General features: G+C 41.5%; 2 protein-coding genes across 2 annotated transcripts; one reads left to right on the forward strand and one right to left on the reverse strand.

The window, feature by feature from the left end:
* Positions 1–432: 432 nt before the first annotated feature.
* Positions 433–22481, forward strand: LOC137871614 (NADPH oxidase 4). The gene is made up of 18 exons (XM_068709488.1): positions 433–649; positions 1095–1190; positions 5737–5847; positions 7142–7226; positions 9297–9394; positions 9700–9727; positions 10103–10175; positions 11783–11863; positions 12147–12306; positions 13633–13797; positions 14096–14158; positions 15029–15089; positions 16043–16124; positions 17345–17464; positions 17567–17675; positions 18536–18604; positions 20066–20166; positions 20373–22481. The coding sequence occupies exons 1-18, from the start codon at positions 593–595 to the stop codon at positions 20491–20493; spliced, it is 1680 nt and encodes a 559-aa protein (XP_068565589.1). The 5' UTR covers positions 433–592; the 3' UTR covers positions 20494–22481.
* A 943-nt stretch (positions 22482–23424) lies between these two features.
* On the reverse strand, positions 23425–27288 carry tyr (tyrosinase). The gene is made up of 5 exons (XM_068717543.1): positions 26376–27288; positions 25675–25891; positions 25041–25188; positions 24222–24403; positions 23425–23682 (listed from the first exon to the last, which is right to left on the reverse strand). The coding sequence occupies exons 1-5, from the start codon at positions 27201–27203 to the stop codon at positions 23435–23437; spliced, it is 1623 nt and encodes a 540-aa protein (XP_068573644.1). The 5' UTR covers positions 27204–27288; the 3' UTR covers positions 23425–23434.
* Between the last annotated feature and the right edge of the window lie 376 nt (positions 27289–27664).

The raw sequence follows: 27664 nt of genomic DNA on the forward strand, positions 1-27664 counted from the left end.
ATGCTAATAACACCTGGGATAAGTAATAATTGGTCTTACCTGTCAATGGGATTTGACACAACCTGATTACCAAAATTCGTTCTTAATTATTAGTTTTAAATGATCTATTAAGCATTAGTAATGATTATGTATGTACTACAGTAGCTAAGGATACAAGCGCACTTCATTGTAAGACTATGGCGCCCTCTAGTGACAGACAGGAGCAGTGTGGCGTGATTTGTATTGTTCTGTCTGTTCGGAATTAATAAAGTGAACCAACAAAGTCACTTCTATTTAAGATGTTCTAAGACGTAGCTCACCTAGCGTTCAGGCCTGCAAACTGAAACGAGATGAGGGGTAAGATATGTGTTTCAGACGGACCTCCTCACCGCTGAGACTTGTGGGGGGGGCTCCGAGCAGACAGACAGTCAGCGGCGTAGCGAGGGAGTGCAGGGGGGACGGAGCGCACACCGGCCGGTTTGTGGACGCTGCAAACACAGTCAGTCAGACGGACGCTGAGCTGCAAGGGAGGACGAGCCTTTACCTTCTCAGCCACACACACCGACGCGTTGGTGGAAAAGTTCGCGGCAGCTGCTGAGCCAGTGAAGGCATCATGGTTGTGTCGTTGCGGAGCTGGGTCGCCAACGAGGGAGGAAAGCACTTTGTCCTGGTGGGGAAACTTGTCTGTTGTGTTTTACATCTGTTGGTGCGTCACTCATTAGAGGAGACTGTTTGTTTTGCCCACAACTAAAACTTCTACCAACTTCCATCCTGAGGAGGCACTTAATGAATTGACTCTCAGTCAGTTCGTGAGTTTATTGTACCTTATGTGCTGTATCCATACAGCCTACTACAACCATTATATGCCATGGTTTTCTTTTTTTGTTAAAGATCAAATGTAAATCCTGACACATGAATTGTACAGGAACAGCCCAACAGGAAACATTTGAAATGTTGTTTGGAATGTATTTTATTTGTGTGTGTTTCTATGTCCTGTTGATGAAAACAAGGATGTATCTTAGACTATACTGTCCATTCCATGTGTGTGTGTGTGTGTGTGTGTGTGTGTGTGTGTGTGTGTGTGTGTGTGTGTGTGTGTGTGTGTGTGTATGTAGATGCTGTGGCTGGGGGCGAACACCTGGCTCTTCCTGAAGACCTTCCTACTGTACTTCACTGGGCAGCAGTATCACTACCTCTACAACATGCTTGGGGTGAGACTTGACACATTTACATACTGCACACTGCATTTATTATCAATGCTCAATACCCAATACTTTTAAAGTTATAATCTGTAATTCCAATTTAAACAAAAAGTTTGTTCAACCACCAAAATTCAAACTACGGGTTTGTAATGTGTTGTCAGAGGTGTTGAGGAGCTACATGTTTTAGATATCAAAGTTATTCAAGTTTTTGTGGTTCTGTCAAAGTTTATTATATCACTAAACTGACAATCATTGAAGATAGACCAAAAATGCTATCTTTAAGTTAAACTCTTCCTTTACTGTATATTTGTGAAAAGGTTCAAACATAACTACATGGACCATTAAATAACTAATATGTACAGAACAAAAGATTTGGTTTGAGGTATGAAATATTAAGTTTATGTTGTTTATTGTGTTTATTTATTCCCCCAATTCTCCAAAAGTCACACTGTGACCTGGGTGGACAAGTTCATTCTGATCTGCAAAGAAGTGTAAATATTGAGCTGCTTCAGCTTGTTACATGCAATCCCACACATCATTATTAAGACTTAATGACTGACACAGCATACAAACCCCCACTAGATATACTGATGTAGTTTTTATGTCAGACATTTGACTTGTCACAGTCGGAAAAGCACAGGTGTAAACAATTTAATCAAGAATGGCTGAATTCAGGGTCCTGGTTGTGTGCGTGCTGCAGACTCAACGTCACACTGACATGGCAAGCCATCGTTAATGTTATTAGTAACACCTGAGCTTTTCTCACTCATGATAAGTCAAAATGTTTGCTGTGTAAAAGACCAACGCTGGGTCTGAAATCACCTCCCCTTTTCCTATGTAGTAACTATGTTTCACCTCCGCCATCTATTTGAGTTTCTGCATGTACACTACTTTCTCTTAACAAAACCTACAATGCAATGCTTCACATTTTATAAATGCTAAATTGAAGTTAGTGTTGGCAAGAAATGTGATAATTGTCAGATCTCAATTTATTGCTAACTATTGAGTCAAATATTGAATATCTCTGATACAGGCAGCAGAGAGCCAGTGAACAAGTGAGTGATTTTGGACACAATCCTATTTCAGATGCCATTTCTTAAAGCCCCTACACACCTGGCTGTGGCCCACTCACACAGGTGTTGTCACTTATTATGCTTGATTAGATTTCTACTCAGGACTGTGTTTGTGTGTACACAGTGTGTGATCTGTACAAAGAGATGAATCTACATTCTAGGTTTTGACAACAACGGGTACTTAGTAGTTCAGATGGAGGAAAATCAACATAGAACTTAAAATAAATAGTAACTAAATTGGCCCACAAATTGGTCACGTGACACTTCTTAGTGGCTTCCTAGATGACAGCGACTGTATGTTTTTTGTAAGTTAAGGGACTAAATCTTTGTTTTTGAAGAAACATGCTGCTCCTGGCTTCAGAGACTTCTATTTATATCACAGGAGCAGGTTTTGTGATGGATGGTCGACTGTCACATGCAATTAGCCACAACTGTGTGTGTGTGTGTGTGTGTGTGTGTGTGTGTGTGTGTGTGTGTGTGTGTGTGTGTGTGTGTGTGTGTGTGTGTGTGTGTGTTTAGAGGTCGGCCAGTCCAATAGTGACACGAGCTTGGGCACACACTCACACAAGCTCCCACAGAATGAGAAATTCAATTTTGATGAACGCGCTGACTCATGTCAGCGTTGGTGTAATTGTTGTCACAAATTTATTTATGTTGTTGTGTGTGTGTCTATGTGTGTGTGTGTGTGCGCGTGTGTGTGTTTGTGCCACAGCAAATGTTCCTTGCCTTCGGAGAAAATCACACAAATGCCACTGACATTTCTGTCCAATCACCTGAGACTTTCTAAGCTCAGATGCTGCCTGTTGCTGTCCACCAGCTATTTGCCCCCTAATTGTCAAGACCTGTGTTCGTATTCAGCCAGTGAAGAAAATACGATATGAAAATTGATTGCAAGAGAGTTGTGTGTAGTATGGAATAAAATAAATTCGAATTTAGCAGCAAGCAGCATGTGTGAGCTATTCATGCTCTGCCTGTACAGTGGGAGGCACTGGGGAGAGAGGGGCAAGTGTGGGCACGCCACTGGCTTTGACTGAATGCCTTGCCGGAGGGCTTAAGTGTGTGTGTGTGTGTGTGTGTGTGTGTGTGTGTGTGTGTGTGTGTGTGTGTCTATGTGTGCACATGCAAGATTGAGATGTATTTTGAAGCTTTAATGCAGCTGAAGGGAATTTAGATTTATCTTCAAAAAGCATCTTCTCACATTCACCTGTATGGTTCAGTATTTGTGTGTGTGTGTGTGTGTGTGTGTGTGTGTGTGTGTGTGTGTGTGTGTGTGTGTGTATTTTGGTTGTTTGGGATCTACAGACAGCAAGATATCAGATATCCTGCTTGTGGTTTTGCCGTCAGCTACTTTTGTATGGAAAGCTGTGTTGAGTGAATGTGCTTGGGAGGTTTTTAAAGGGTAACGGTATCAGACTTTTAAGTGTCAACCTTGACTCACTATATGTAGATTCTCACTCTGACGTGTTTGTGTGCTCCATTCTTATACTTCAGAAACCTTAAAGTATGCCTTGCACCTCTATCTGTTTCACTCCAGGTTGTTCTCATACACCGCTCGTAGCTGTAACTACGGAAAGTAAATAGTAAATAGCCATAAGCAACTTAAAAGATGATGATATGTCAATGTTGTGTTCACAGCTTGTTTCCACTGTCCCCAAAAATATCCATTGCTGGAGGTTTAAGCAATTCACGTAACACACAGCACAACCACTGTTACCGTCATTAACGTATGAATGGTGTCTTTGCCGTCTGCTTTTCACTTTGATGCTGATGATCCTGCACTTACTGTGAGTTACAGTGATAGTACGTAAAGGCCGTATGACGAAGGGTCATTCCTAATGTAAAAGAAGTCTGCACACCAATAAACTCTGAAGGCACCAAATTGGATATTAATTGTTTAATCACTGCGTTAAAAAAGATAACAAGATAAGGACAATTTGTCATTGGAGCGCCTTGGTTAACCACCATGAAATTCAATGCCATTGAATCAACATAAACTCACACAGCCCACATTCACTGTTCTTAGTGAAGCAACAAACACGTTTTACCAGCCACCTTTTCAGTCTACAAAGGGTTAGAGTTTAATACTCACAAGATTCGGGGATGGAGTACCTCTTAAAATGTTGGACTGCAGTTTCACACATGACCTATCTCTCTATCTCTGATCAGCTCACTCACTCACCTTCATCTCTCACACTAGTTGTTTGAGTTTCTTAGTGGTAATCAGAAGAGACGGCACCAGCGGTGCACAAAAGAGGCTGCCAAGAAAAGGGTTCAAATGTGCTGAGTTTAGTCGACGCCAAAGCACATCCAGTGTTTCCGCGTGAAAACATCTTTGATTATTGAGCTGTAGCTTGAGATTTGTAAAGACAGATAGCGGACATCGCTCCCATGTCACTTCAGGTAAACTGGTCAGGTGCTGTGTCAGCTCAGATGTTCTGAGATGTAGTAGAAATGCTTAATTAACAGTTATTCATTTGGCAAACGCTTTCGCACAAAGGGATGTATAAATGAGGTGCAGTCAACGGCACTTTAGATTAAGGAGAAGCCTTTGAGAACAAGTGCCTTGATACTCAGTTCCACGTTCCACCTGACACAAGTGGCCACGAGGCTTGCAGGTACATTAAGTAGAGCAACTACAAGAAAGAGCGACAAAATAAAAAAGATACTCTGGGAGGTGAAAGGCACAGGTATGCTGGTGTTTTAATTACAACAGGAGGTTAGTTACTGCAGTGCGGCCCACTGATTTGGCAGTTGATGCAGCAGCAGTGGCTGTGACACACAGCTCATTGAGGCAATTAAAGTACTTTAGCTATTTCTTCTCGGAGTCACAACTCAGTCAAGTATGACACAAATATTTTTGGATTCAGTGTGACTTAAAACTTTCCGTGGATTGTCATTATGGTGTCTTACTGTATAAATGTTCATGAATCGGCATAGAAAAAAAGATCCCTTCAACTCCAGAATCATGACATCTTTAGGTTTTCTTCGGTATCAAAGAAGTTCAGTGACAGTTGTCTGTACATCCATGAGTACATTGCATAAAGGAATGGCTAATTGTGCCTTTTATTTGCTCGATATTGATTTTTACAGGGACATTTTGAATTCTCTTTTAAACAATTAGTCTTTGTGTGTCATAATCCCAACAAAAACTAAATAAGTGTTCTGTTTAAAGGCAAAGCCTCAGAAGAGCGACGGATAAAGGAAAACGATTATTAGCCTTCACACTGAGAAGGACAAAGATGGTTTTCAATAACCCTGTGTGGAGTGGAAGTCATGCCTCAAGCCCTCAGTGTGCACTTTGAATAGTCCAAATCTGAATAGGAACAGCTCAAAAGTGTGTATCTTAATCCGCCAAAGCCTTATCAGACTGCATCAGGCCCCATTTCAACATCCTGCTGACTACCAGTGTGTGTGTGTGTGTGTGTGTGTGTGTGTGTGTGTGTGTGTGTGTGTGTGTGTGTGTCTCTTTCTGTCTTTCCCAGCTAGGGCTGTGCATCAGCAGGGCGTCTGCGTCTCTGCTAAACTTGAACTGCAGCTTGGTGCTGTTGCCCATGTGTCGTTCCCTGCTCACCTTTGTCCGAGGAACACACACGGTAAGAAAGAGGTGGAGATGGAGTAAGGAAAGAGGGATGGGAAGAATAGGTTCATTGAGTTAGAAAAGTGGGCGGCTACATCAAGTTTTTACTTTGAAAGACGTCAAGTTGAAGGATTTGTATGTAAAATTGCAAGAAAACAGTTACAGTTGCACCCAAAATTATTCAACCCCCATTGCAAATTAAGTTAATTGGCAAAATTTACAAACTTTCAGCTGTTTTCAGTGGTTTCTCCTAATTCAACACAAAATGCCACTTCTAATGACTACTGCAGTCTCAAAATGATTCAACCCCTTCATGACGAGCCTCTTTAGTAGTTAGTAGAGCACCCTTTTGCTGTTATGACCTGATGCAAACATGATGCATAGCCAGACACCAGGTTCTGACAGCGTTCCTGAGGAATCTTAGCCCTTTCCGTGAATGAAGCATACGCTGAGAAGAACACCCTGCCTACAGTGAAGCTTGGCGGTGGCTCGGTGATGCTCTGGGGCGGCTTTGCTTTTTCTGGCACTGGAAACCTGCAGCGTGTGGAGGGCAAGATGGATTCAATCAAGTATCAGGAAATCCTAGGAGAAAACGTCATGCCGTCTGTGAGGAAGCTGAAGCTTGGGCGTCGTTGGACCTTCCAACAAGAGAATGATCCCAAGCATACTTCAAAGTCCACCTAGGTTTGGTTTCAGAAAAAGTCCTGGAAGATTCTAGAGTGTCACAGTCGCCTGACTTGAACCCCATTGAAAATCTCTGGTGGGATTTGAAGAAGGCGGTTGCAGCACGCAAACCCAAGAATATTAGAGAGCTGGAGGCCATTGCCCATGAGGAATGGGCTAAGATTCCTCAGGAACGCTGTCAGAACCTGGTGTCTGGCTATGCATCATGTTTGCATCAGGTCATAACAGCAAAAGGGTGCTCTACTAAGTACTAAAGAGGCTCGTCATGAAGGGGTTGAATCATTTTGAGACTGCAGTAGTCATTAAAAGTGGCATTTTGTTTTGAATTAGGAGAAACCACTTGTAGTATTAGTTGTGTTGAGCTATTTAAATTGTTCTTGTTTGAGTTGTTCATTGAAAACGGTTCAAAGTTTGTAAATGTTGCCAATAAACCTAATTTGCAATGGGGGTTGAATCATTTTGAGTGCAACTCTATACTTTTGGTGCATTATTTGTAAAGTTAATTTCTAAATGTAGTAAGGGGAGGAGGATAAGTTGAAATTGAGTTATGCGCGTTGTATTTCCCTTGAATCCCAGCCAAAAAGATAATGCTATTGTCTGTGTTGTAACACCATATGCTCTTGTAGGTATCGAGCAGAGAGACTCGCAGACTGCTGGACAAGAGCAAGACCTTTCATGTGGCATGTGGCGTTTCCATATGTATCTTCTCCGGTAAAAACTAAACACCACAGCTCATATTTCTTCATGTATCACAGTGTGTGTGTCAGTGTGTGTGTGTGTGTGTGTTTGTGTGTGTGTGAGAAGTGTGGATAAATGAACCCAGGCTGCCTCAGCATTCCCGGCGTACCAGCTGTGATGTCCCTTCAGCTAGTCATGTGTTTTTGCTGTCTAGTTGTGTGTGTGTGTGTGTGTGTGTGTGTGTGTGTGTGTGTGTGTGTGTGTGTGTTGTTTCTCTTGTGAGTCTCCTCTCATGACATCATGGGAGCTTCCAGCAGCTGTGTGTCCGCTGGCTCTCTGCTTTACAGGCTTCCTCCTCTTATTCATTCATATCTGTACAGTAACACGTGACTCTCTTGTTCTCACGAAAGAGACGACCTAAGTCAGCACTAGCCACCTATTTATATAACCCCATGCTGTGTGCTTTTCCTCACAGTGATCCAGTCATTGTGTAGAGGTCCTGTTGCTGCTATAAAGATCTACTGACCAGTAACATCGTGACAGTGGCTGATGAGTGTTGGGATGTGGTTTGTAGAAACAAAACAGATTTTTACAGCCTCTAAAATTTCAACAGGGACCTCTGAATTACAACAACTCCACCAGACAGCATGTAGAGGAAGACAGAATTGATTTCAAAGGGATTCTTCAGCGATTTAGTATTTATTTTATATACGTTTAGGGGAATCGAAAGAGACAGATTAAAAATGCATGGTCAAAATCGAAGCATGACTTAAGTTTCTAGTCTGGGTCAAACTCCAGAAATACTAACACAGGATGCAACTCAATCTAGTGTATCATAGTCTTTGTAACAAAGGCTTTAGCAAAAGCAAAGCAATCAAACAAAGCAAGACAAACTAAGGAAAGAGTTAAACTCTGATAAAACAGTACAATAGTAGTACTCACCCTGAGAGTGGCCTTCCCGTTTGCACAAACAAAAAACACATAGTTATCATTATAAGTGTTGTCTTTTTGTGGACGGCCCTTAAGACTGTCAAACCACGCTACAGCCACACTCGTTGCTAACATCATCATGCTAACATGCTTATAATGACAATGTGAACATGCTGATGTTTAGCAGGTTAACTGTTCACAATGTTCACCATCTTATCTTATCTTGTGACCCGATGATGAGGATCATTTTGTGCCAATCCACCCAAAATAATTGGGATTCATCCTCTGTGCCAAATTTCATAGCAAACCATCTAATAGTTGCAGACACATCATTGCAAACGTTGTTGAGATATTTCAGGCTGGAGCAAAGTGGTGGACCGACCAAACAACATTTCCGTCATTAGAGCCAATAGAACGATCTGGAATCTGTTCTTCACAATTACATCATCTGTTAGCTTAAGTTGTATTTCATAATTGCCATTCACTTCCTCAACTCATCAACACCTCACACACACACACACACACTCACACACACACACACACACACACACACACACACACACCACACACACACACACACACACACACACACACACACACACACACACACACACACACACACAGGGCTCTCATGTTCTAATATCGGAGTTCCACAGCTCTGAGACAAATGACAATGAAGACAGGGAGACAGCAGGAGAGAGACATAGACACTGCGAGAGGAAAGAGAGGGGGGTGTGTGGGGGAGCAGTTGGAGTGAGAAAGGATGTGAGTGAGAAAAAAGGACCCTTGTGTCTCATGATTACGCCCTCTAATTCCATCAGCTGTCGAACGGCTGCATGGTTAGTCTATGATGTCAGGGAGGTGTGTGTGTGTGTGTGTGTGTGTGTGTGTGTGTGTGTGTGTGTGTGTGTGTGTGTGTGTGTGTGTGTGTGTGTGTGTGTGTGAGAGAGAGTGTGCCAGTGAGTCAGGAAGAATGTTTTGCTGACTTTCTGCTGAATAGACAAAGAGATGTTTGTACGAGTGTCCACTAGCTAGTTCATTTTGACCTTAATAATTAAATGTGTCTGTGTGTGTGTTTGAAGCAGAGGAGCTGTTCTGTATATCTGCTGGTGTCTGTGCACAAAAATGTGTTTTGAATCAGCAGTGTGTAACCCTTTCTCTCTTCTTCTGTAGTTGTACACGTGTCTGCCCACCTGGTAAATGTTGTCAACTTCAGTGTAAGCTACTCAGAGGACTTTCCTGCTCTCAATTTGGCTCGCTACAAAGGAGAGGTGAGACACACACACATGCAGACTTACACTTTATACTTGTGAGGACCCTCATTGACTTGATGCATTCAGTGGCCCTCTAACCATAACCATCACAACAACAAATCTAACCCCTGATCTTACCTTGACCCTAAGGCCGAAATGCATTTATGGTGTTTCACTCAGTTGCGCTGGTGAAATTTGATGAAAGTAGTTGTTTGAAGAATGAAAAATAAGGAGCTTGAGATGGAAATATCAATCCTGCACCTCACCTCTGCACAACCAAACATAAAGTGGGCAATTCTTTATTGTTTGTGTTTCCTTCTCAGGACCCCAAGCTGATCATTTTGACCACAAGTAAGAAGAACGACTCTTTCTTATACAGTATTGCGTAAAGACAAAAGTTGTGTGTATGCATGCTGGTATGTTTTTTTTTTTTTTTTTCTTGTGAAGCAGTGTAGGTGGTAAATGTGTTGCAGATTAGAGTGGCTTTATGCCAAGAGGAGAGGAGGTCCTGCTGCTTTTAGTCCTGTTTTTCTTTTCTCTGTATTTTTGCTGTTTAAGTGGGTAAAATAAGTTATTGTAGAAAAAAACTGAATTGCTTGCTTACTATTAAATTAAAGTTAAATTATGAGGAAATATCTGAGTTAGCAGACTTCTCCCTTTACATGTGTGTCCTGGGATGTTGATTTGACTTTGGTCTCTGCTCTCTAATTGGCTGATTCTCATTAGTCCCAGGAGTCACAGGCGTCCTCTTGGTTCTCATCCTCTTCCTGATGTTCACATCCTCCTCCTACTGTGTACGGTAGGTCAACCACACTACCATCTGTAAAAGCTTCCTTAAGCCTAAAGATCACGTTTTATTTGTCTTCTCAATGCATGTGTGAGAGAAAACCTTTTTTGGTTTGTTCGCTGCGTGAGCAACTTTCATTGGAATGAATGGGAACCATATTGGAGCCTTGGTCTTTGCCTCTGTGTGTATGTCTTTGTGTCAGGTCTTTTATTTCTTCTTTTTTCTTTCCGTCTGAGTTCATCTTGTTAGGGAGAGCGAAGAATGTAGGATGGAAACCATAAAGAGACACGCTAACAGACGTCTGTTACAGAGCAAATCCTAACTAAGTGCTCCACTCACAGCTCTGTCATTACTCAGGTCATAGTGGGTCACACATGAGCAACCCATGCTGGTTTGTGAGACTTGAAGTGTGTGTACCTGTGTGTGTGTGTGTGTGTGTGTGTGTGTGTGTGTGTGTGTGTGTGTGTGTGTGTGTGTGCATGTGCAGTTCATGCAGTTCTTCAGTAATTGAACAGAGGATAAGAGGCTTTTCCAGACCACTCAATGCTTTAGATAAGAGCTGAATTTAGTGTCTGGAGAGGTGGGATGAAGGCCGCCGTGCACCAGAAGAATATGAGTCACAATGATCCAGTGATATGAACACACGTTAGTGCTCACAAGGTTATCAACATATTCTGGGAATTACAGAAGCATCTGCATGTTTAGATAGCCAACTAACGGCCATTTGCACTTGATCAATGTTGTAAAATCTATTAGTCAATTAGCATAAAATGTAGTAATTTTAAAATAAAATGAAAATTGACATAAAATATTTTTTGTTTAATCCCTTTAAACCTCTAATAGTTTATAATGCATCTCTTAAATCATAATGTTTAAAAGAAAAGAATAAATCAATAATGCCTAATGTTGTTTTTTTCTGCTTTTATCTAACCTTTTTAAGGTAATTCTTATCTTTGGTTCCTGGAAAATGATTTTCAGCAAAATTGATTTTATGTTCAGCCCCAATCTATGAAAAATTGGACTCGAACCCAAGATCACAGTAAATATAAGGGCAGTTTCAATTAATTTTTGCAACTCCTTATCAACGTCAATGGATGATGAGGGTCAATGGATGATGAGGCACTGACCACCTAACAGGGTTGAACATACATTTTGGTTTAAATTGAACCAAGCTGCTCAGTCCTCGTGGTGTCTCTGTACAGAAACTTGTGCAAAGAAAACAAACATGAAAGAAGTGGCAGTAAAAGAGGATCAATACAGGGTTTGGTGATGTTCAGTATTTGCAGTGTTTATTTGGGGGGGGGGGGGGGGGGTCGTTGTGTGTAATGACCCCTTTAATATTGACCTCTGATGTCCTGCTTACTCAGGCTCTGAGCTGGGAGTCTGTGCGTCTGGTCCTGAACAAACTCTGACCTCGCTTTCTTCTTTTGTTGTCTCTGCTCTTTTTGTTTCTCTCATTCTCTTGTTCCCTTATATCATGTTACAATGCTATTATTCCTCATTTACATCTATTTTGAGTCATTATATCTCTTATAAAACATTCTGGGTGTGACTTAGAAGTAAGAGTTTCTTTGAAAATAATTACACATGTTGCTATTTTGCCTTTTTTTTCTCCCCAGATTGTCCAACTATGAGATCTTCTGGTACACACACAACCTCTTCATTGTCTTCTACATCATTCTTATGGTGCACATGGTCGGGTAAGTCTAGGGGCTTAGCTATCTATGTGTGTGTCCGTGTACGTGGGATTGTCTCTGCATGATCGGTGAGTTTTTCTGCACTGTTTGTACAGTTTGTCTCCCTTTCAACCACTTCCTCCAGAGGAAAAGATAAGACTTATCTTCATATACAAAAGTCAGCAAATATTGGAGACCGCTGGAGACATTTCCATCAACAACTTTTACTTTTTTATATAACCACACCTCATGAATCCTAAATGTTACTCTAAAATAACCAAACTATGTCACTTTTCTTTTGTGTCAGAGGAGCTCTGAAGTATCAGACCAACATCGAGGCCCATCCTCCAGGCTGCCTCAGAGCCAATCAGAGCAGCACAGAGCAGCAGGGCGAGGAGCTGGAGCAGGGTGAGGATGAAGAGAGGAGATGCGGAGAGGAGGCTCACTTCCAGCCACACTACCCCCAGGTCTGTGTGTGTGTGTGTGTATGTGGTTGCGCACGTCTATTATGTGTTTCTTGGCATTAAAAATGTATTTGTGTGCCTGTTGAAGGAAGTGTTCGTACCTAAGTGTGTGTCTGTGTAGTAGAGGGTGTGTAAGTGTTGTGTTGAGTATTTGGGAGGTGTTGGAGGGAGTTGGTCCTGTTTATTAGAGGTGCAGTGCTGTAAGGGAGGGGCAGGTATCCTCTTTCTACATCAAGGCCTGTGTTTGCGTGTGTTTCTTCCTGAGTGTGTGATTATGTGTTTGCACATGGTCGTTAAGCAACGAGCTGGTTCCATAAAATCCCCCTTAAACCCGATTGTGCTCTGCAGGGTTTACTGGAGTTGTGAGCAATTAGTCTGCGACAGGGAACTGCCAAGAAGAAGAAACAGAAACACCACACACTGTGATAGAAAGGTCCAAAGATTTTGCATGGCGTTCTCATGAATATGCTCTCTTTTGGATTCAGAGCCCGCTTGTGTTCTTCGTGAAACAAGTTGGGAGATTACAACATATAGATACAACATAAGATTCCCAAAGCTTCCAGGGCTAACGTTGCACTCTTTTGATATCTCAGATCATAATGATCGACCAGCCTAGTGTAAAAAATGTTTTAGTCAGCCTCTTTTTGTATGTTAAGTAGGAATTTTTGACAATTACGATGTGTTCACTTGGCAAAAAGAACTACTTAAGTGGACATAAATTAGTGGCAAAATGGCTGCAATCGGCTAGGGATCAGTCACTGCATCCTGTGCTTAGCGCCGCCCACAACGTTTGTGATTGGTTCACTGAAATACAAACAAGCCAGAGCGTTTTTTCCTCCATAACAGAATAGTAATGTTTGGACCTTTCTTTAGCGCTGTCACAGCGCTGTGGAGATAGCTCTGGCTATGCAAGACTACATCTATTTGAAATCCAAATTTAACACTAATGCTATGTTCAAACTACAAGTGTCAAAAGCAACAAAACAGCCCAGCGAGTCGCCGTTGAAGTGTCACTCAAGTGTTGATGTAGTTATGTTGTTAAAGAGCACTGGGATCTGGCTAACAGCATTTTTTAGATGGAACGGAACAGGGTTAAACAAAAAGATATGATTGGTTGAAGCTTTACTGAATCATTAGAACGCTGCTAAAAGTTTGGACCAGCTGAACCTCAATTTATAGCCCCTTACATAGAGGTATTTAAGAAAAATTCTGGCAGAGAAAACTACGTTTTGACACTTAATTGGGGTTTATTGGTCATGTTACTGTAACTATGACTCACTAAAGTAACTGCTGAGAGCTCCGAACATGTGTCTCTTTTTCTGTCTGTAGACATGGCTTTGGGTGTCCGGTCCTCTCTGTCTTTACTGTGCCGAGCGTTTCTACCGCTACATCCGCAGCAGCGACCCTGTTACCATCGTGACGGTCATCCGGCACCCTTGTGACGTCATCGAGTTGCGCATGCTTAAGAAGAACTTCAAAGCTCGTCCCGGACAGGTGAGAGGACATGACATGTCTCTATCTCCAAACATTTTGTTTTTGTTACATCTCAGTTTTATTCATCACTTTACTATTTATTTAATCGTATGATGTTTTTGAGGTGAATATAAATTCCTCCACTATAACTAAGTGAAGTTATTTAAGTAAAAAGGTTAATCATATTCTTTCTGATGTGACTCCACCTTTGTTTCTCTCCTCCCTTTGTTTCTCTCCATGTGCTCCCTTTCTAATCCTCTCCCCCTTTCTCTCTCTGTGTCGTCCTGCTGTCTCTCCATCTCTCCCCTCTCTTTCTCAGTATGTTGTTCTTAACTGTCCAGGTGTCTCTTCATTCGAGAACCATCCCTTCACGCTCACAACGGTAAGACTTTATGTAGCACATTCCTCACTCATGACACAATGCAAACACACACACACACACACGCACACACACACACCCACACACACACATGTTTTTACAGTTTCTTAAACTTTCTTCCCCCGGCAAAGAACATGCAGTTCTTTGTCTCTCCCAACATCCCACCCTCCTCTGCTGCTGGCAGGCACTTGAATGACAGCTGGGTCGTCCAGTAATACTCTGTTCCACGTTATTTGTTGGTGTTTTCACATTTAGTCCAGATTCTATAAGACAAAAGCAGAAGACAAACAAACAACTTTCTGTTTATTCAGCAACTCGGCATTCAGGAATGGAGACACACACCCACACATACACACACACACACACACACACACACACACACACACACACACACACACACACACCAGCGTGTGCATGCCTATGCCTGATGTGTTATGGAGCTCTGAGGAGGAAAGCAGGGAATCACACTGACAGAGAGCAGACAGACCCCTGAGGCTAGTCTGCCAACAGGAAGGCTTAGCGTGTCTGTGTGTGTGTGTGTCCATGTGTGTGTGTGTGTGTGTGTGTGTGTGTGTGTGCGTGTGTATGTGTGGGTGTGTGTGTGTGTGTGTGTGTGTGTGTGTGTGTGTGTGTGTGTGTGTGTGTGTGTGTGTGTGTATGTATGTATGCATTGTTAAATATATTGAAAGGAGTTTTAGCTATGTACTGTGGATGTCCACTGGGTTGTGTGTGTGGATGTCCGTGTCTTTGTGTTATTTGCTCATATATGTGAGTGTTTCCTTGTACTCTCCAACAACTGAGAGTGTGTGTACTTGTATACGCATGCAGTTTTTTGTTGTTGTAACGAACTGTCTGCTTTCTAACTCCTCGCAGTGTCCCACAGAGAATAAGGAAAGTTTTGGCATCCATCTTCGAGTCGTGGGAGACTGGACTGGTGGGTGCACACCACACACACACACACACACACACACACACACACACACACACACACACACACACACACACACACACACACACACACACAAGGACACATTGGGATGCTTACATAGGACAATATGTGCAGTAACACACAGATATAAGGACAGACAAATAGGCACACACACACACATTTTCTGTTCTCTATCAGAGTTGACAGGATGTAAGTCCTTTTGTCCCTTCTCTCTGGGGAGGAAGCATTTCTGAAAAACTATCACACGTATAGAAACATATTTCTATTTCTCTTTGTCTCTGTCTTACTATTTGTGTATGGTTCCCCCCTAACCCTAACCCTAACCCTAACCCACACCCACACCCACACACACACACACACACACACACACACACACACACACACACATTCACATACACACATTACACAGTTAACATTTACAGAGCTTGTACAATTTCAGCTAAAGAGCAGGGAAAATATGGGATGTTTTTGACTTTATAAACGTTTTGCTGTGTTCAAGGCCTAAGCACTTTACATACACATGCAGCATGTCAGAGAAAAGGAAAAGTCACAAAAAACACTAACCTATATCTTGCACTTTTTTATTTGACTGCATCAGTTGCACTGGTATGCAGCGGACTCAAAGGTAATCACTTCAGGAGGAAACCATGGCCTTTACGACATATGCACGTTTCCACTTGCTACTGTACATATACACACACACGTTTTCAGAACACAGGAAAGGAAGTGGGTTTGTTTGTGTTGGCCCCTTAATCTTCCATGATCACAAGTTGTAAGGAAACACTGGAAAGCATTGAGTTGGAATGTAGAGACACCTCTAAATGTGGCAATAATTGTACAGTCATGTTTGCATGATAATCGTTATGACCATGTCCATTCTTAGAGAGTTAGATCAGTGGGTGAAGTAATGAGAAATACAAAACCTCTCCTCTCCTCAGAGCGGTTCACACAGCTGTTACTTCCTGAACCAAGGATGGACCTGGAGATCCTTCCCATGGTGCAACAAAGGAGATACCCAAAGTACGTGTGTGTGTGTGTGTGTGTGTGTGTGTGTGTGTGTGTGTGTGTGTGTGTGTGATGTGGCTGACATGATTTCTCTTGAAGGCTCAGAATCACAGAGGGGTCAGAGGTTTTGACCTCCAGACCTCTGACCCTGTGCTCTTCCTGCTCTGTGTTTGAGTGAGAGAGAGAGAGAGAGAGAGAGAGAGAGAGAGAGAGAGAGAGAGAGAGAGAGAGAGAGAGAGAGAGAGAGTTTGTTTTGTGACAGTGAATCAGAGCTAAACAAACTATCAACCCCCCCTCTGTAAAGTGGGGTGTATGACAATGCCCACTTATGGTCAGAAGGGTTTGGGCTAATTTCCATTTACTGGTATAGTTCAACTAGTGTAGTATGCATATTTTGCTTATTTAATTCTAATAAAGAGCCACTAACACTAAATTAAGTTCAATGAATTGAATCAAATTAGTACAAATGATATTACTCAACACTGAACTACCCCAATATGCTTTTATTTTGTTTCCAAGCAAGAAGAACAGTTAGACATTTGGAAAAAAATGCAATATCTGCAATATTGAAACCAGTTTAATGTTAACGTCAATGTTAGTTTCTGTTAGGAAAGGTTCAAAACATGTTTAGCGTAGTTTAGCATAAAGGCTGAAAACAAGGTAAACGTCCAGCCAAGCTACATCAAAGTTGTCAAACCGGTATTTATCTATTTTTACACAATGTGTTTTTGCCATGAATAGAAAGTTGTTAGTGTTACTGAGCACAGTGCGTGTAATTATGTGACAGTAACGTTGAGCCAAGCTTCACTTGGCCCTGTGGTGGGCATCTGGGTGTGTAACGGCTGCTGCAGCAATACCAAACATTTTCTGGGCTCAGTTTTGAGTTACATGTCTAGTGTTATCATCGCAGATTTGGGTATACTCTCTGAATGCAGATCATTTTTATGTGTTTGACCATGCTTGGTATTTTTATATCTGTCCGTTTAGAGTGTGTGTGTGTGTGTGTGTGTGTGTGTGTGTGTGCATGTTTTTCGATGACACAAGTGTTTGAACAGCTGTTGTAGAGATGACGTGTGTGTGTGTGTGTGTGTGTGTGTGTGTGTGTGTGTGTGTGTGTGTGTGTGTGTGTGTGTGTTTGTGGGGTCAGACGAGCTGCACCCAAACTGTGTGATTTCAAATGCAGGATGTTTATCTGCTAATGTGTGTTTGTGTTTTTGTCCACACTGTACATTCAGGCTATACATTGATGGTCCCTTTGGAAGTCCATCAGAGGAAGTGTTCAACTACGATGTCAGTGTTTGTGTTGCGGGTGGAATAGGAGTCACGCCGTTCGCCTGCGTGCTGCATGCTCTACTGTGAGTTATTGAAAAAAAACAACAACACACAAACTGATAAATGATGAACAATTGGAGCAAGCGTTATTTTGTTTCTTTCTCTCTTCCCTTCTCCCTGCTCAGTGAAGGCTGGACAGGTTTCAGGTTGCAGAGGTTGTACTTTGTGTGGGTCTGCAGGGAGCTCCAGTCCTTCTACTGGTTTGCTGAACTGCTGTGTGCTCTTCATCACAAGGTCAGGACAAAGTCTAACAAGATATAGCCTTCAAGCTATATTGATTAAAACATGTGGGAGCTAAACTGTGGTTCATGATCAAGTTTGGTAGTTGTTTTTACCAGTTTGTTTGTGTGCTTAAATGTCAACATTGTGTCAAAAGATTCAGTTTCACAAAGGACTTCAGTAGTTATTTGGCTTTAAAAATAAGTTAAAAAATGACTGCTCCTCAAAATGTCAGTACATGCCTCTGATTTTACTGTGAATTAAGCCAGTTTACCAGCAAAGATAATCTACTTGATACAGACATCTGGGGATAGCAACTTTCCATTCCTGTGTGTGGGTTTACTCTTATGTTTGCTCTTACTCAGGTCAAAGAAAGTTTTCCGGGTTTTAAGGTGAAGGGAAAGGTCAGAGGTTAAAAAGCGCAAAAGGCTGGAGATTAGCAGGGGAGTCATTACTTTGGCGCTTGTGCTTTTAAATACTCAAAACAGTAAAAGTTTATAAAGACATATCGATTGATCAAATACCAAACACTTCTAAAGTATCAACCTCTGCATAACTCAGAGTTTACTGTCTTATTTGTTTGTGGTAAATAACCCCTTTACTTCTACTTCTACTGAAACAGTCAGCAGAACAGATAATACATTTTCAATATAAATGAACAATTTTAGGTTTTTATAGTGATATGGATTAACAGACTTTTGTTTGTTGTATTTCACGCCATCTTGTGGCTGGTTGTAACTTTACCTCTCCTTTATCAGAGAAACCAAAGGAATATTTGTTGCATTTTATCCCAAATATCACTGTGTTGAATGAGACATAATGCATCACAGAACCACTAAAACACTGAAGTTTCCATGTCTGTGTTTGTCTTCTAGCTTTGGCAGGAAAACAAACCGGATTACTTTAATCTGAAACTTTATGTCAGTCAGACAGACAACCTGCAGGTAGGTGTGACACACACGCACGCACACACACACACACACACACACACACACACACACACACACACACACGGTCTAGGTTTTTGTGTTCATCATTTCATTTCATTGTCTGTTCACACATTTATCTCTTTATTAATGCATTGTTGGTCAGTCTTTAATATTTAACCCACTAGAGGTCAGTGTATGACAGAGAGCGAGAAGCTTCAACAGTTTACTGTCTGTCTGATGCTGTCTGTTCTCTCTCTGAACTACACAATATTTATTGTTTCAGCATGAGCACGTCTATGCAAAGCATTTGTTTCAAACGTCCCACCTTTCCTTGCTGTGGCAAACTACTATTAGAGACCATGAATGGGAGACCTCAATAAAGACAGAGCAATAAAACATTACCTGTTGTGAGAATATCATTGATTGTATTAATTGTTTGGGCATCAGCAGCGAGTGTTTTTTAAATGATACATCATTGAGTTCAAGCCAAACTCTTCAGCATCTATTCAAAATGGCACACATATATGTGACTCATGTAGAATCCGGAATCAGGTTTGTTTGACTCACAAGCTCCACTTCCTATTTTTGTTTGGTCATGTGACTAAGTATTATTTTCTCCTTGTTAGTAGTTTCACCACCTCTCACATGGGAGACCGAGTTCAATTCCTCGACGGTGAGAAACACCCTTTTCCACAGAACGCTGCCCCCTGAGCAGGTTTACGAGGAGCCTTAGAACCAGTCCGTCATTAATCTGAGGCTTGTCACTGGAAGCAGAACTACTGCGAGTGAATTATGCGCAACAACCAATGTAGTGCTTTCGTCCATGTTTATGTTTCGTGCTCCTGATTCAGGAGGGTTCCTGCCCTTAGTCTGCTTAGTGTGTAAGATAGGCCGTAGTAAAGGTAGAAAATCATATAACACTATTGGGTGTTGCCTTACACCTGTACAGAAAGATCCTGACCCGTATCAGAGCTGCTCTGTGAAAAAGGATTGACCAAGGGGATTAACTGGCTGTCCACAAAAAGATCATAATACTTTGCCTGACCTTTTTTCTCACACCCATGTCCTATAGAAATGTCTCGAGATACAGTGAGTTTACTGGGCTGTCAGTCTCTCACACGCAAACTGAACCAGCAGGGTTTTGCTTCTGTCTCCTCTTTATATTGTAGATGTATATCGTGCTTTAGATGTAAACATAGTTACCTATTAATGGAGGCTAAAATGACATTGTCAACAGTGTCTTCTGCCATCTACACAATACATGAAGTAATAATATAATGAAATAATACTTTGAAACATACAGGAGCTCAGATACATGTAATGGACCTGGTGTCTGATGGATCTATAAGGCAGATTGAAATGATTTTGATCAGTGTTGTGTTGGCAGCTTGTTTTCCGCTGCCCTAAAATGACCAAACAAATCAGGTAACACTGGGATGTTTTTGTTATCTACCTTATTTTACTTTACTTATCCAGAGCATGTCTGAGGAGAAGTACCGTCCACTCACCTCAAGGCTTCTGGTTGGTCGACCCAGGTGGAAGTTACTGTTTGATGAGATTGGGAAGACCAATAAGCAGTGAGTAGAGTGTGAATGTCCTAACCTGACCCGCCAGATAGTTTGTTACACAGACACATTTGTAAAGCCGTAATTGAAATCTCTCTCTCTCTCTCTCTCTCTCTCTCTCTCTCTCTCTCTCTCTCTCTCTGTGTGTGTGTGTGTGTGTGTGTGTGTGTGTGTGTGTGTGTGTGTGTGTGTGTGTGTGTGTGTGTGTGTGGTTTCAGTAAGCGAGTCGGGGTTTTCTGCTGTGGACCAAAGGGAATCTCCAGGACTCTCCACAAACTGTGTAACTCAGCACGATCCTCTGGAACAACCTTTGAATTCAACAAGGAGTCCTTCAGCTGATCGAAAACAGCAACTTTCCGTTTGACATAATATAAAATTGGCCAAAAGAACTTGAATATTCATGGACTGTATTATTATCTCATATGCATCTCCGCCCATGGTCACAAAAAGGCCCAGCAGGACAAGACCTTAACATGCAGCTATAGGCCTGTTCTTCTCTACAAACCAGACCGACCCCCAACTGATGGCTCGAAAACCTTCGGCTTCAGCATCTGATCCAATCAACCTCTGAGAAAAACTGAAGAGACTAGCCCACTGCTCAGATTCTCCACTCAGGATCCTCTGTGTTGCTGAAGTTGCTGTTGGATTTCATCTTTTCCCTGACACACCCCTCTGTGGAGTAAATTAGTTTTTTCATGCTGGCGTGTAATGTGAAAAAGAAAAACGAGCTCTACCAACCAAAAAGCATCTGTTGAAGACTCATGGAATCAGGATTTGTGGACAGCCTCTTTAGACCCCCCGCGTCCTGCAGTGAACAAACACTTCCTGTGTCTGAAGTATTTGATTGGTGTGTGAGACGTCACTCATTTAGATCATGTGGTGATTGGCTCCTATTAGTGAAAAGGGGTGGAACTAATGAACACTTCATTTGGTCTTTTTGTTCACTGTTCATGTATGTGCATCAAAGACCTGTCTTTATACAAAGCAAACCTACACTACACCTCAAGCCAGTATTTTTAGTTAGTTGTTTTTACAATTTATTTATATTTTTTTAAAGTTATTTTATGTTATGTGAAAAAAAACTTCTGTGGGGTTTTGGCAATTTCTCAACAAAGTAAGTGTCTTGTCCTTATTTTATACATATCTCCAGAAAGTCAAGAAGTTACTGTAATAAGAACGAGGAGGATACTGGTGAGTTAATATCAATCTATTTGTAAGTTTGACAGCACATTTGTAGTAGTTTATGTTTTAGAGTCAACTATTATTTAAAAAGAAATGTGCCAAAACTGGAAACACCAGGTTTCTGCAAACAATCAACATCTTGATATTTCTGTTTTTGTGACTGAAATGACAGCATTCTCCTAAATTGTGCTTAATAACCATTTAGTTAGCATTTGAAATTTGAATATATTTACATGTTGCACAGTATATTTCTTTTCAGAATTGTCCTCTTTTTCAATAACAGGGCAAAGCCTGACATACAAGAGATTTTCTTCTTATATATTGATTACTTGCACAAAGTGGGAAATATTATTTTTTTCCAATTCTGGAAAAATGTACGTTATTATCACAAATATATAATTCATAGTCACAAGCATATACTCAAGAAACAATGTAATTTCGTCAAACAACTTTGACTGTTTAGTGGCATTAACTACACCTAGTTTAGTTCTGTAATCTGCTTTACTAAGCTACCTCTACTTTTGTGAAGTAGCCATGAATTAAACATTGGTACTCAATATACAAACTGCTAACAAACAGATTCATAACCAGGTGATGATAAAAAAATCACAGAGAAAAACTGGATTTTTCTGATTTTAATGCAGCATGAACAAACTCATGATTCGTCTTTGTTTTCATGATGCCACCTACATTGTCTTTGCTTGTTGAAGATCACAGTCCTCTTGGCACACTGTGGTCCTTTAGCACCATCGCTAACATGCAAGAGAGCGTGTTGAAAATTTGGTCAGTGATTTCACTTCTGTAAAACCGTTTTGCACTCAAAGACACTTACACTGTATCTGATGAACTGTATAAAATGAGGTAAATCTGTGAATGGTACCTGTTCATTCTTGCCTATACAAATTCATAACCGAGGGGTACATAATATACTCTAGTTCCTCACAGACTCTTTTTCTGAGCAATCTTGATGTTTATATTACATCTTGAAAGGCAGTTTGGCTCTCAGTTATGACAATGCATTTTTACTAATGAAGAGTATTAGGGGTATCAAATAATGGGACTTTCACAACCCGAGCAGTCACTACAGCTACAGTACTGTAGACCTGAGATTATCTATCTAAAATTATTCTTTTCCTTGAGCTATCGTCAATGCAGTTTATTTGACTCTATAGTAAACGTATAGTATTTGCCTACAGTGTGTGGCTTGTACACAGAATAACAGTTAAACTATGAATTAATTTTAATTATGTATCAGGATGTTCTGTGTTTCATGTCAGTGAGGAAAGTCAAGAAAAAGTTACGAAGGAAAGAATATCCACACCACTGTTGCTGTCATTGACTGCCGAGTAGTTTGTGGAAATAGACAGTAGATGTACTCAAATTTACAGTACAAATAATCACAAGACAATACTCTAGTGCAGTGTATACATCTTCACATTTTCATTTGAACACTAACGTGTGTTGCATTGTATTAATGAACACTTATTGGCTCTGTTTTTGATTGTGTGTGGGTGTGTCACTCAAAATGATTCCTTATCTGTATTTCTTATATATATCTGCTGAATGTATAAAAATATTAGGGACATCTTCCTGATGTTGGGTCCCTGCTCCTTCTGCATAATCTCCATTTATAGTGTCTCAAACCTTAAAGGGTCAGTTCACCTAAATCCCCCCCAAAAGATTTCAAGTATCTATGCCGTGATGTCTTCTGTCACTACCCAAATACACCGAGGGGGGGGATGTTGTTCTTTATTGCCTAAAAAAAAGTAAAAAAGTGCTAGAAAATATTTGAAAAACATTGGAAAAAAGTTTAAAAAACAAAAATCTAAACCTGTGATGTTGCTGATGTCCAAATGCCATAATCACCACAATGAAATTCACTTCACCTCCACTGAATTTGGGGGCCAAAGTCTCAGCAGTAAATATCTCAAAGGCAACACATACACTATCTGCTAGATACCTTTACAATTTAAATAGATTTATTTTGGGAAATCAATAGCAAATTTGATCTTGTACCAGGATTCGTCTCATGCATTGCTACATGAAAACACTGAGTGTCCCTAATAGTTCATTCAGCTGTATGTACAGTATCTGTGTGTTACAGAGTAGTCTGATATGAAGACGAGCCTTCCTCTGAGCTGCTGTTCAGTAATGGCTGTCTCTCTCCGTAGCTCGTCGCCCTCCTCCTCCTCTGGTTACGCTTCCACTTCCTTCTTGCAACAATAAGCAGTGCAGCGACGATTGCGGCGATCAACGCCCCGAGGATCCCGGCTGCCAGGAGCCACTGCCAGATCTGCTGGGCCTGCTCGAGGTAAGGCGTCAGGAACTCCTGAACAAACCTCTGGCCTGTAGTGGAGATATGATGTTAGTCATTTTCTTTATACATGACGTCTTCAAAAAGAATGCAGAAGAAATGATGAAACCTTAGTTGCGAATATTTGGAAAACTGACTATTTTTAAGTGAATGACATGAATTACATAACCAAAATGATGAGAAACGTAATGAAAAGTATGCATAACCATAAATTTTTTTTTATTTTGCGCTCTCAATCGCCATCTAGTGGTGAAAGATATCAATATATCTGCTAAGCCTCTCTGGAACCAATACAGCTTGAATTATTGAATTATAAATGCTGGTGGCACAAACAGACATAGTTCATTCAGTGAGTCCTTCACAATAGTCCTTTAACATAATTTTGCACACTTTCTTTGTCCATGGTATTCAATGCATGTAGCTGCCCCTGGTTATAAATCACATAAATACACAAGTGTATTGTGGTTTAAACAGTCTAGTGTATTACTGTAAGCTGTCTTTTTCCACCAACATAGATGGAAAAGTTGTAGAAACAATCTTTTACTGGGCTTGTTTGTCATTCTGTACTGACCCGGGTCTAACAGGTAGGCATACTCAAATCCTAAAGCCTTGTCGGACAGGAAGTAGTCTCCGTTTCTGTAGAGAGGCAGGAAGGGCACCATGTAGTAACGATCATTGTGGCCAATGGGAGCATTGGCTTGTGGGTAGTTGGTCCGCACAGGCTGGTGGGCTCTGAGCCAGCGCTCAAAGATGCTGGAGAAGAGAAGGAACGAACAGAGAGATAAACAGGAGTGAAGGATGATGAGGAAATCGAGGGAGGAAGGGAAAGGTGGATAAAGATTGTTATGATAAAGATAGAAAAAGGAATTGAGAAATCATATAATTTTTGTATCAAGGAGGTAGACAAAGACATAGAGGAATAAAAAGGATAAATGCGAATAATATTAAATGGGAAAGGTGGAGATCTTTAAATATTCTCAAATAGGATTTTTGATTTCCTTAATAAGAGACTTTTTATACATGAGTGTCTTGTCAATATCTTTCTGTAAAAACATTAACAAAAAAGCAAGTATTTTAAATATGTATTTTATATGTGCAAGACACCATTATTTATCCTCCCGTCTCACTATTCTTAAACTTCCGTTGTAACTGTGTCTTTTTTCCTTTTCCTTTTCTCTTTTTGTTTCTGCCTCCTGTAACCCCTCCCTCTTTCTCATTTCTAACACATGAACGTTTGTTCATCATCACAAACAAATGTGGTTATTCATCACAAACAAATGTGGTTATTCACTGCAGTGAATAGAAACAATTGACCAGATGATGAAGAGATTTTGTGTGCTCTCTTTGTCCTGTGTGCCATTAGGAGACATGCTTGTGTGCTTCATCATACCTGTCAATGAAAGCATGGTGCAGCAGGAATATGGGGTCGTTGGCTGAACCCTGCACTGAGGACATGGAGCCGTTCATGAAGACATGCAAGGCGTTGTGCATGGAGCTCTGGCCTCTCACTGCCATACCTGACGTTGCACTGGCAAAACCTGCAGGAGGGAAGAAAAGTACTCACTTGTGTTTCAAGTGCTCTTTGTGTCACTTTTGATACCAGCTGAAGGCTGTGACTGTAGTCATTTAGATGGAATTGACTATTTTTGAGAGATGCTCTTGGTAAAAGCTTCAAGGTTAGTCTCAAGCAACAAAGTATAGCAAAAATAAAACAGTTTTTTATTAACAGAACATTGAATTACTCAGTTTTAGTGGGATGAATTTTGAGCATCTGTTTCATCCTGGTGTCTCACCATTTATAGGTTTAAGAGTGTGTGTCTGTATTTGTGCTTGCTTCTCTTTGAATGTATGCACACACACAGACAGACACACACAAGTGACTGTATTTCTGACATTGTATAAACTAAGTGAGCCAAAACTCATTCGACAGATTAGACCGTTGATTAGGTTGAGGTTCGATGGTTAAACATGGAAGTACATTAATACGTAAAATGCGTGCGTTTGTGTGTTTCAACCACTCCTACCCTCTACAACGTTTCTAAAGCTCATATTGGCAAATCGGTCCATGGGTCCCGTCTCGTACTCGGGGAGGCCCACAGTGAAGTCCACATCAGCTGTTGTGGGGAGTCTCGGCGTGCGGTTGGTATCATGGTTCCCAGGGTTCCGCAACAGTGGACCCTCCCCGGTGGCGTTACACAATGCCTCTCGGTTGTTATACTCCTCTGGCTGTGTGCAGATCACCTACACACACGTACACACACACACACACACACACACACACACACACACACACACACACACACACACACTGTTGGTAAAGAGCTCCACACATCAATTTGAAGTGCAAGAACTACTGCAAAGTTTCTAACGGATTTATCTGAATAACTCAAAATAAAGTCTTAGATACATTTTCTGGGATGTGAATACAAAGCCTCTGAAATAGGATTTTCACTCTGATCTTTTATGCTGACTGGACCACTTAAAGATGAATTCTTAAAAAAAATGTGTGTTTCAAAACAACTCATTCATTTCTTTGGATTAAGAGGCTAAACCAGCTTTAGAACAACAGATCTGCTGAATGAAATTGAAATATAAAAAGCCTTTGTTTGTTTAGTGGGGAAAGGAATTTTTAGTCTCTTAATAATGGATTACAAAGATTGGCTCATAGACATAGTTATCCGTGCAGTTTGTGCTCACTGAGAGTCAGAGAGAGACATTTTCTTACCTTCCATGAGGAGAAGACTGAAGCGGGGCTGATGAGGTTAGGATTGAGGGGGCTGCGTCCGCCCATCAGAGCATCAGTGCACACCTCACAGGACTGGGCATCCCTCCAGTCCCAGTATGGGATGGTGAAGTTGAAATCTCCCGTCAGCTTCCTTATCTCATTCTCCCAGTGGAGCAGGTAGACTCGGTGCCACGGCAGAAATGCTGCAGATTCATGGGCAAAGTCGATGTCTCTCCATACGTTCCCTGGCCCTCCCAAGAAGGCGTCCCGGGACACATAGTAGTGTATCCAGACAAACAGGTCATAGCTGTTGATGTCAGAGAACATGGGGTTCTCCCCATTTTCACCCATCTCTGCTCTTGTTGCCGTTGAGATCACATAGTCACGGCTGATGGTGTTCTTTGCCAGGTTCAGATAAGAGATGAACTTCTGTTGCTCAGCAGGTGACATGGTCAGGATGTTCCTGCGCACTGACTCCCTGTACTCAGCACAGTTTGAACCCCAGTAACCAAACCTGCATTCACCACAGTTAACACCTCCATAGTTTCCAGCACAGCGACACGTCCGGTTGAAGAAAGCTAAAGGCCAGCGCTCTCTGTCATCAATCCCGCTGTGTGGGTACTGGGGCCCATGGGGCTCTTCTGAGACCTCCACCTCAGTGCAAAAACCACGGCCTGACATGGCCCCGCAGGCTGAGCCGTCACCATCCCACACCGGGCAACACTCTTTGGTCCGGAGTCCCTCTGAGTTGGCACACGGGCGAGGGAATTGGCATAAAGAAGTCCCAATGAGCTGCAGCAGAACTACAGATACATACAAGCTCCTCATGGTGAAAGTCAGACAGTGTGAACTCCTGCTGCAAAGGTGGACACAACAGGACCTGATGTCCTCACAGACTTCAGCTGGCAAGGTTAGACGCAACTATAGCACAGAGAAGTAGATTCACTGACGTAAAGTTACTGCTAGTTAGTAGGCTACAAGCCAGATTTCACACAACCAAATTTGATCTAGAGATGGCTTCTAGAGAAAAATACACACTCTTCAGGTACCTGTATGTATACAAGCAACCAATTACTAACTTACTAACTTTTGGAACTTGCTACCCCTCTATGCTACAATCTAACTCTCCACCGAACCTCCTTCCTCCGCTCTCTTACACCAATTGAGCTGTTTTAGGGGCCGTCCTCTGGAAAAGTGTGTGATCTCATTGTGATCTCATGCACTCTGTCAAGCACACACACACACACACACACACACACACACACACACACACACACACACACACACAC

Source organism: Cebidichthys violaceus, unplaced genomic scaffold, assembly GCF_023349555.1.
Source record: "Cebidichthys violaceus isolate CVI_PGR_0920_01 unplaced genomic scaffold, fCebVio1.0.p SCAF_1, whole genome shotgun sequence".
In the NCBI taxonomy this organism is placed as follows: Eukaryota; Metazoa; Chordata; class Actinopteri; order Perciformes; family Stichaeidae; genus Cebidichthys; species Cebidichthys violaceus.

What these genes read in the sequence shown, in the direction of transcription:
- tyr (XM_068717543.1), bottom strand. Translation starts at nt 27,203, where the DNA reads ATGAGGAGCTTGTATGTATCTGTAGTTCTGCTGCAGCTCATTGGGACT. An exon ending in CAGTCTTCTCCTCATGGAAG is followed by an intron (nt 25,892 to 26,375) that starts GTAAGAAAATGT and finishes ACGTGTGTGTAG; the next exon opens with GTGATCTGCACACAGCCAGA. An exon ending in TGCCTACCTGTTAGACCCGG is followed by an intron (nt 23,683 to 24,221) that starts GTCAGTACAGAA and finishes TCTCCACTACAG; the next exon opens with GCCAGAGGTTTGTTCAGGAG.
- LOC137871614 (XM_068709488.1), top strand. Translation starts at nt 593, where the DNA reads ATGGTTGTGTCGTTGCGGAGCTGGGTCGCCAACGAGGGAGGAAAGCAC. An exon ending in TGGCTCGCTACAAAGGAGAG is followed by an intron (nt 9,395 to 9,699) that starts GTGAGACACACA and finishes TTTCCTTCTCAG; the next exon opens with GACCCCAAGCTGATCATTTT. An exon ending in TGTGTGCTCTTCATCACAAG is followed by an intron (nt 17,676 to 18,535) that starts GTCAGGACAAAG and finishes TTTGTCTTCTAG; the next exon opens with CTTTGGCAGGAAAACAAACC.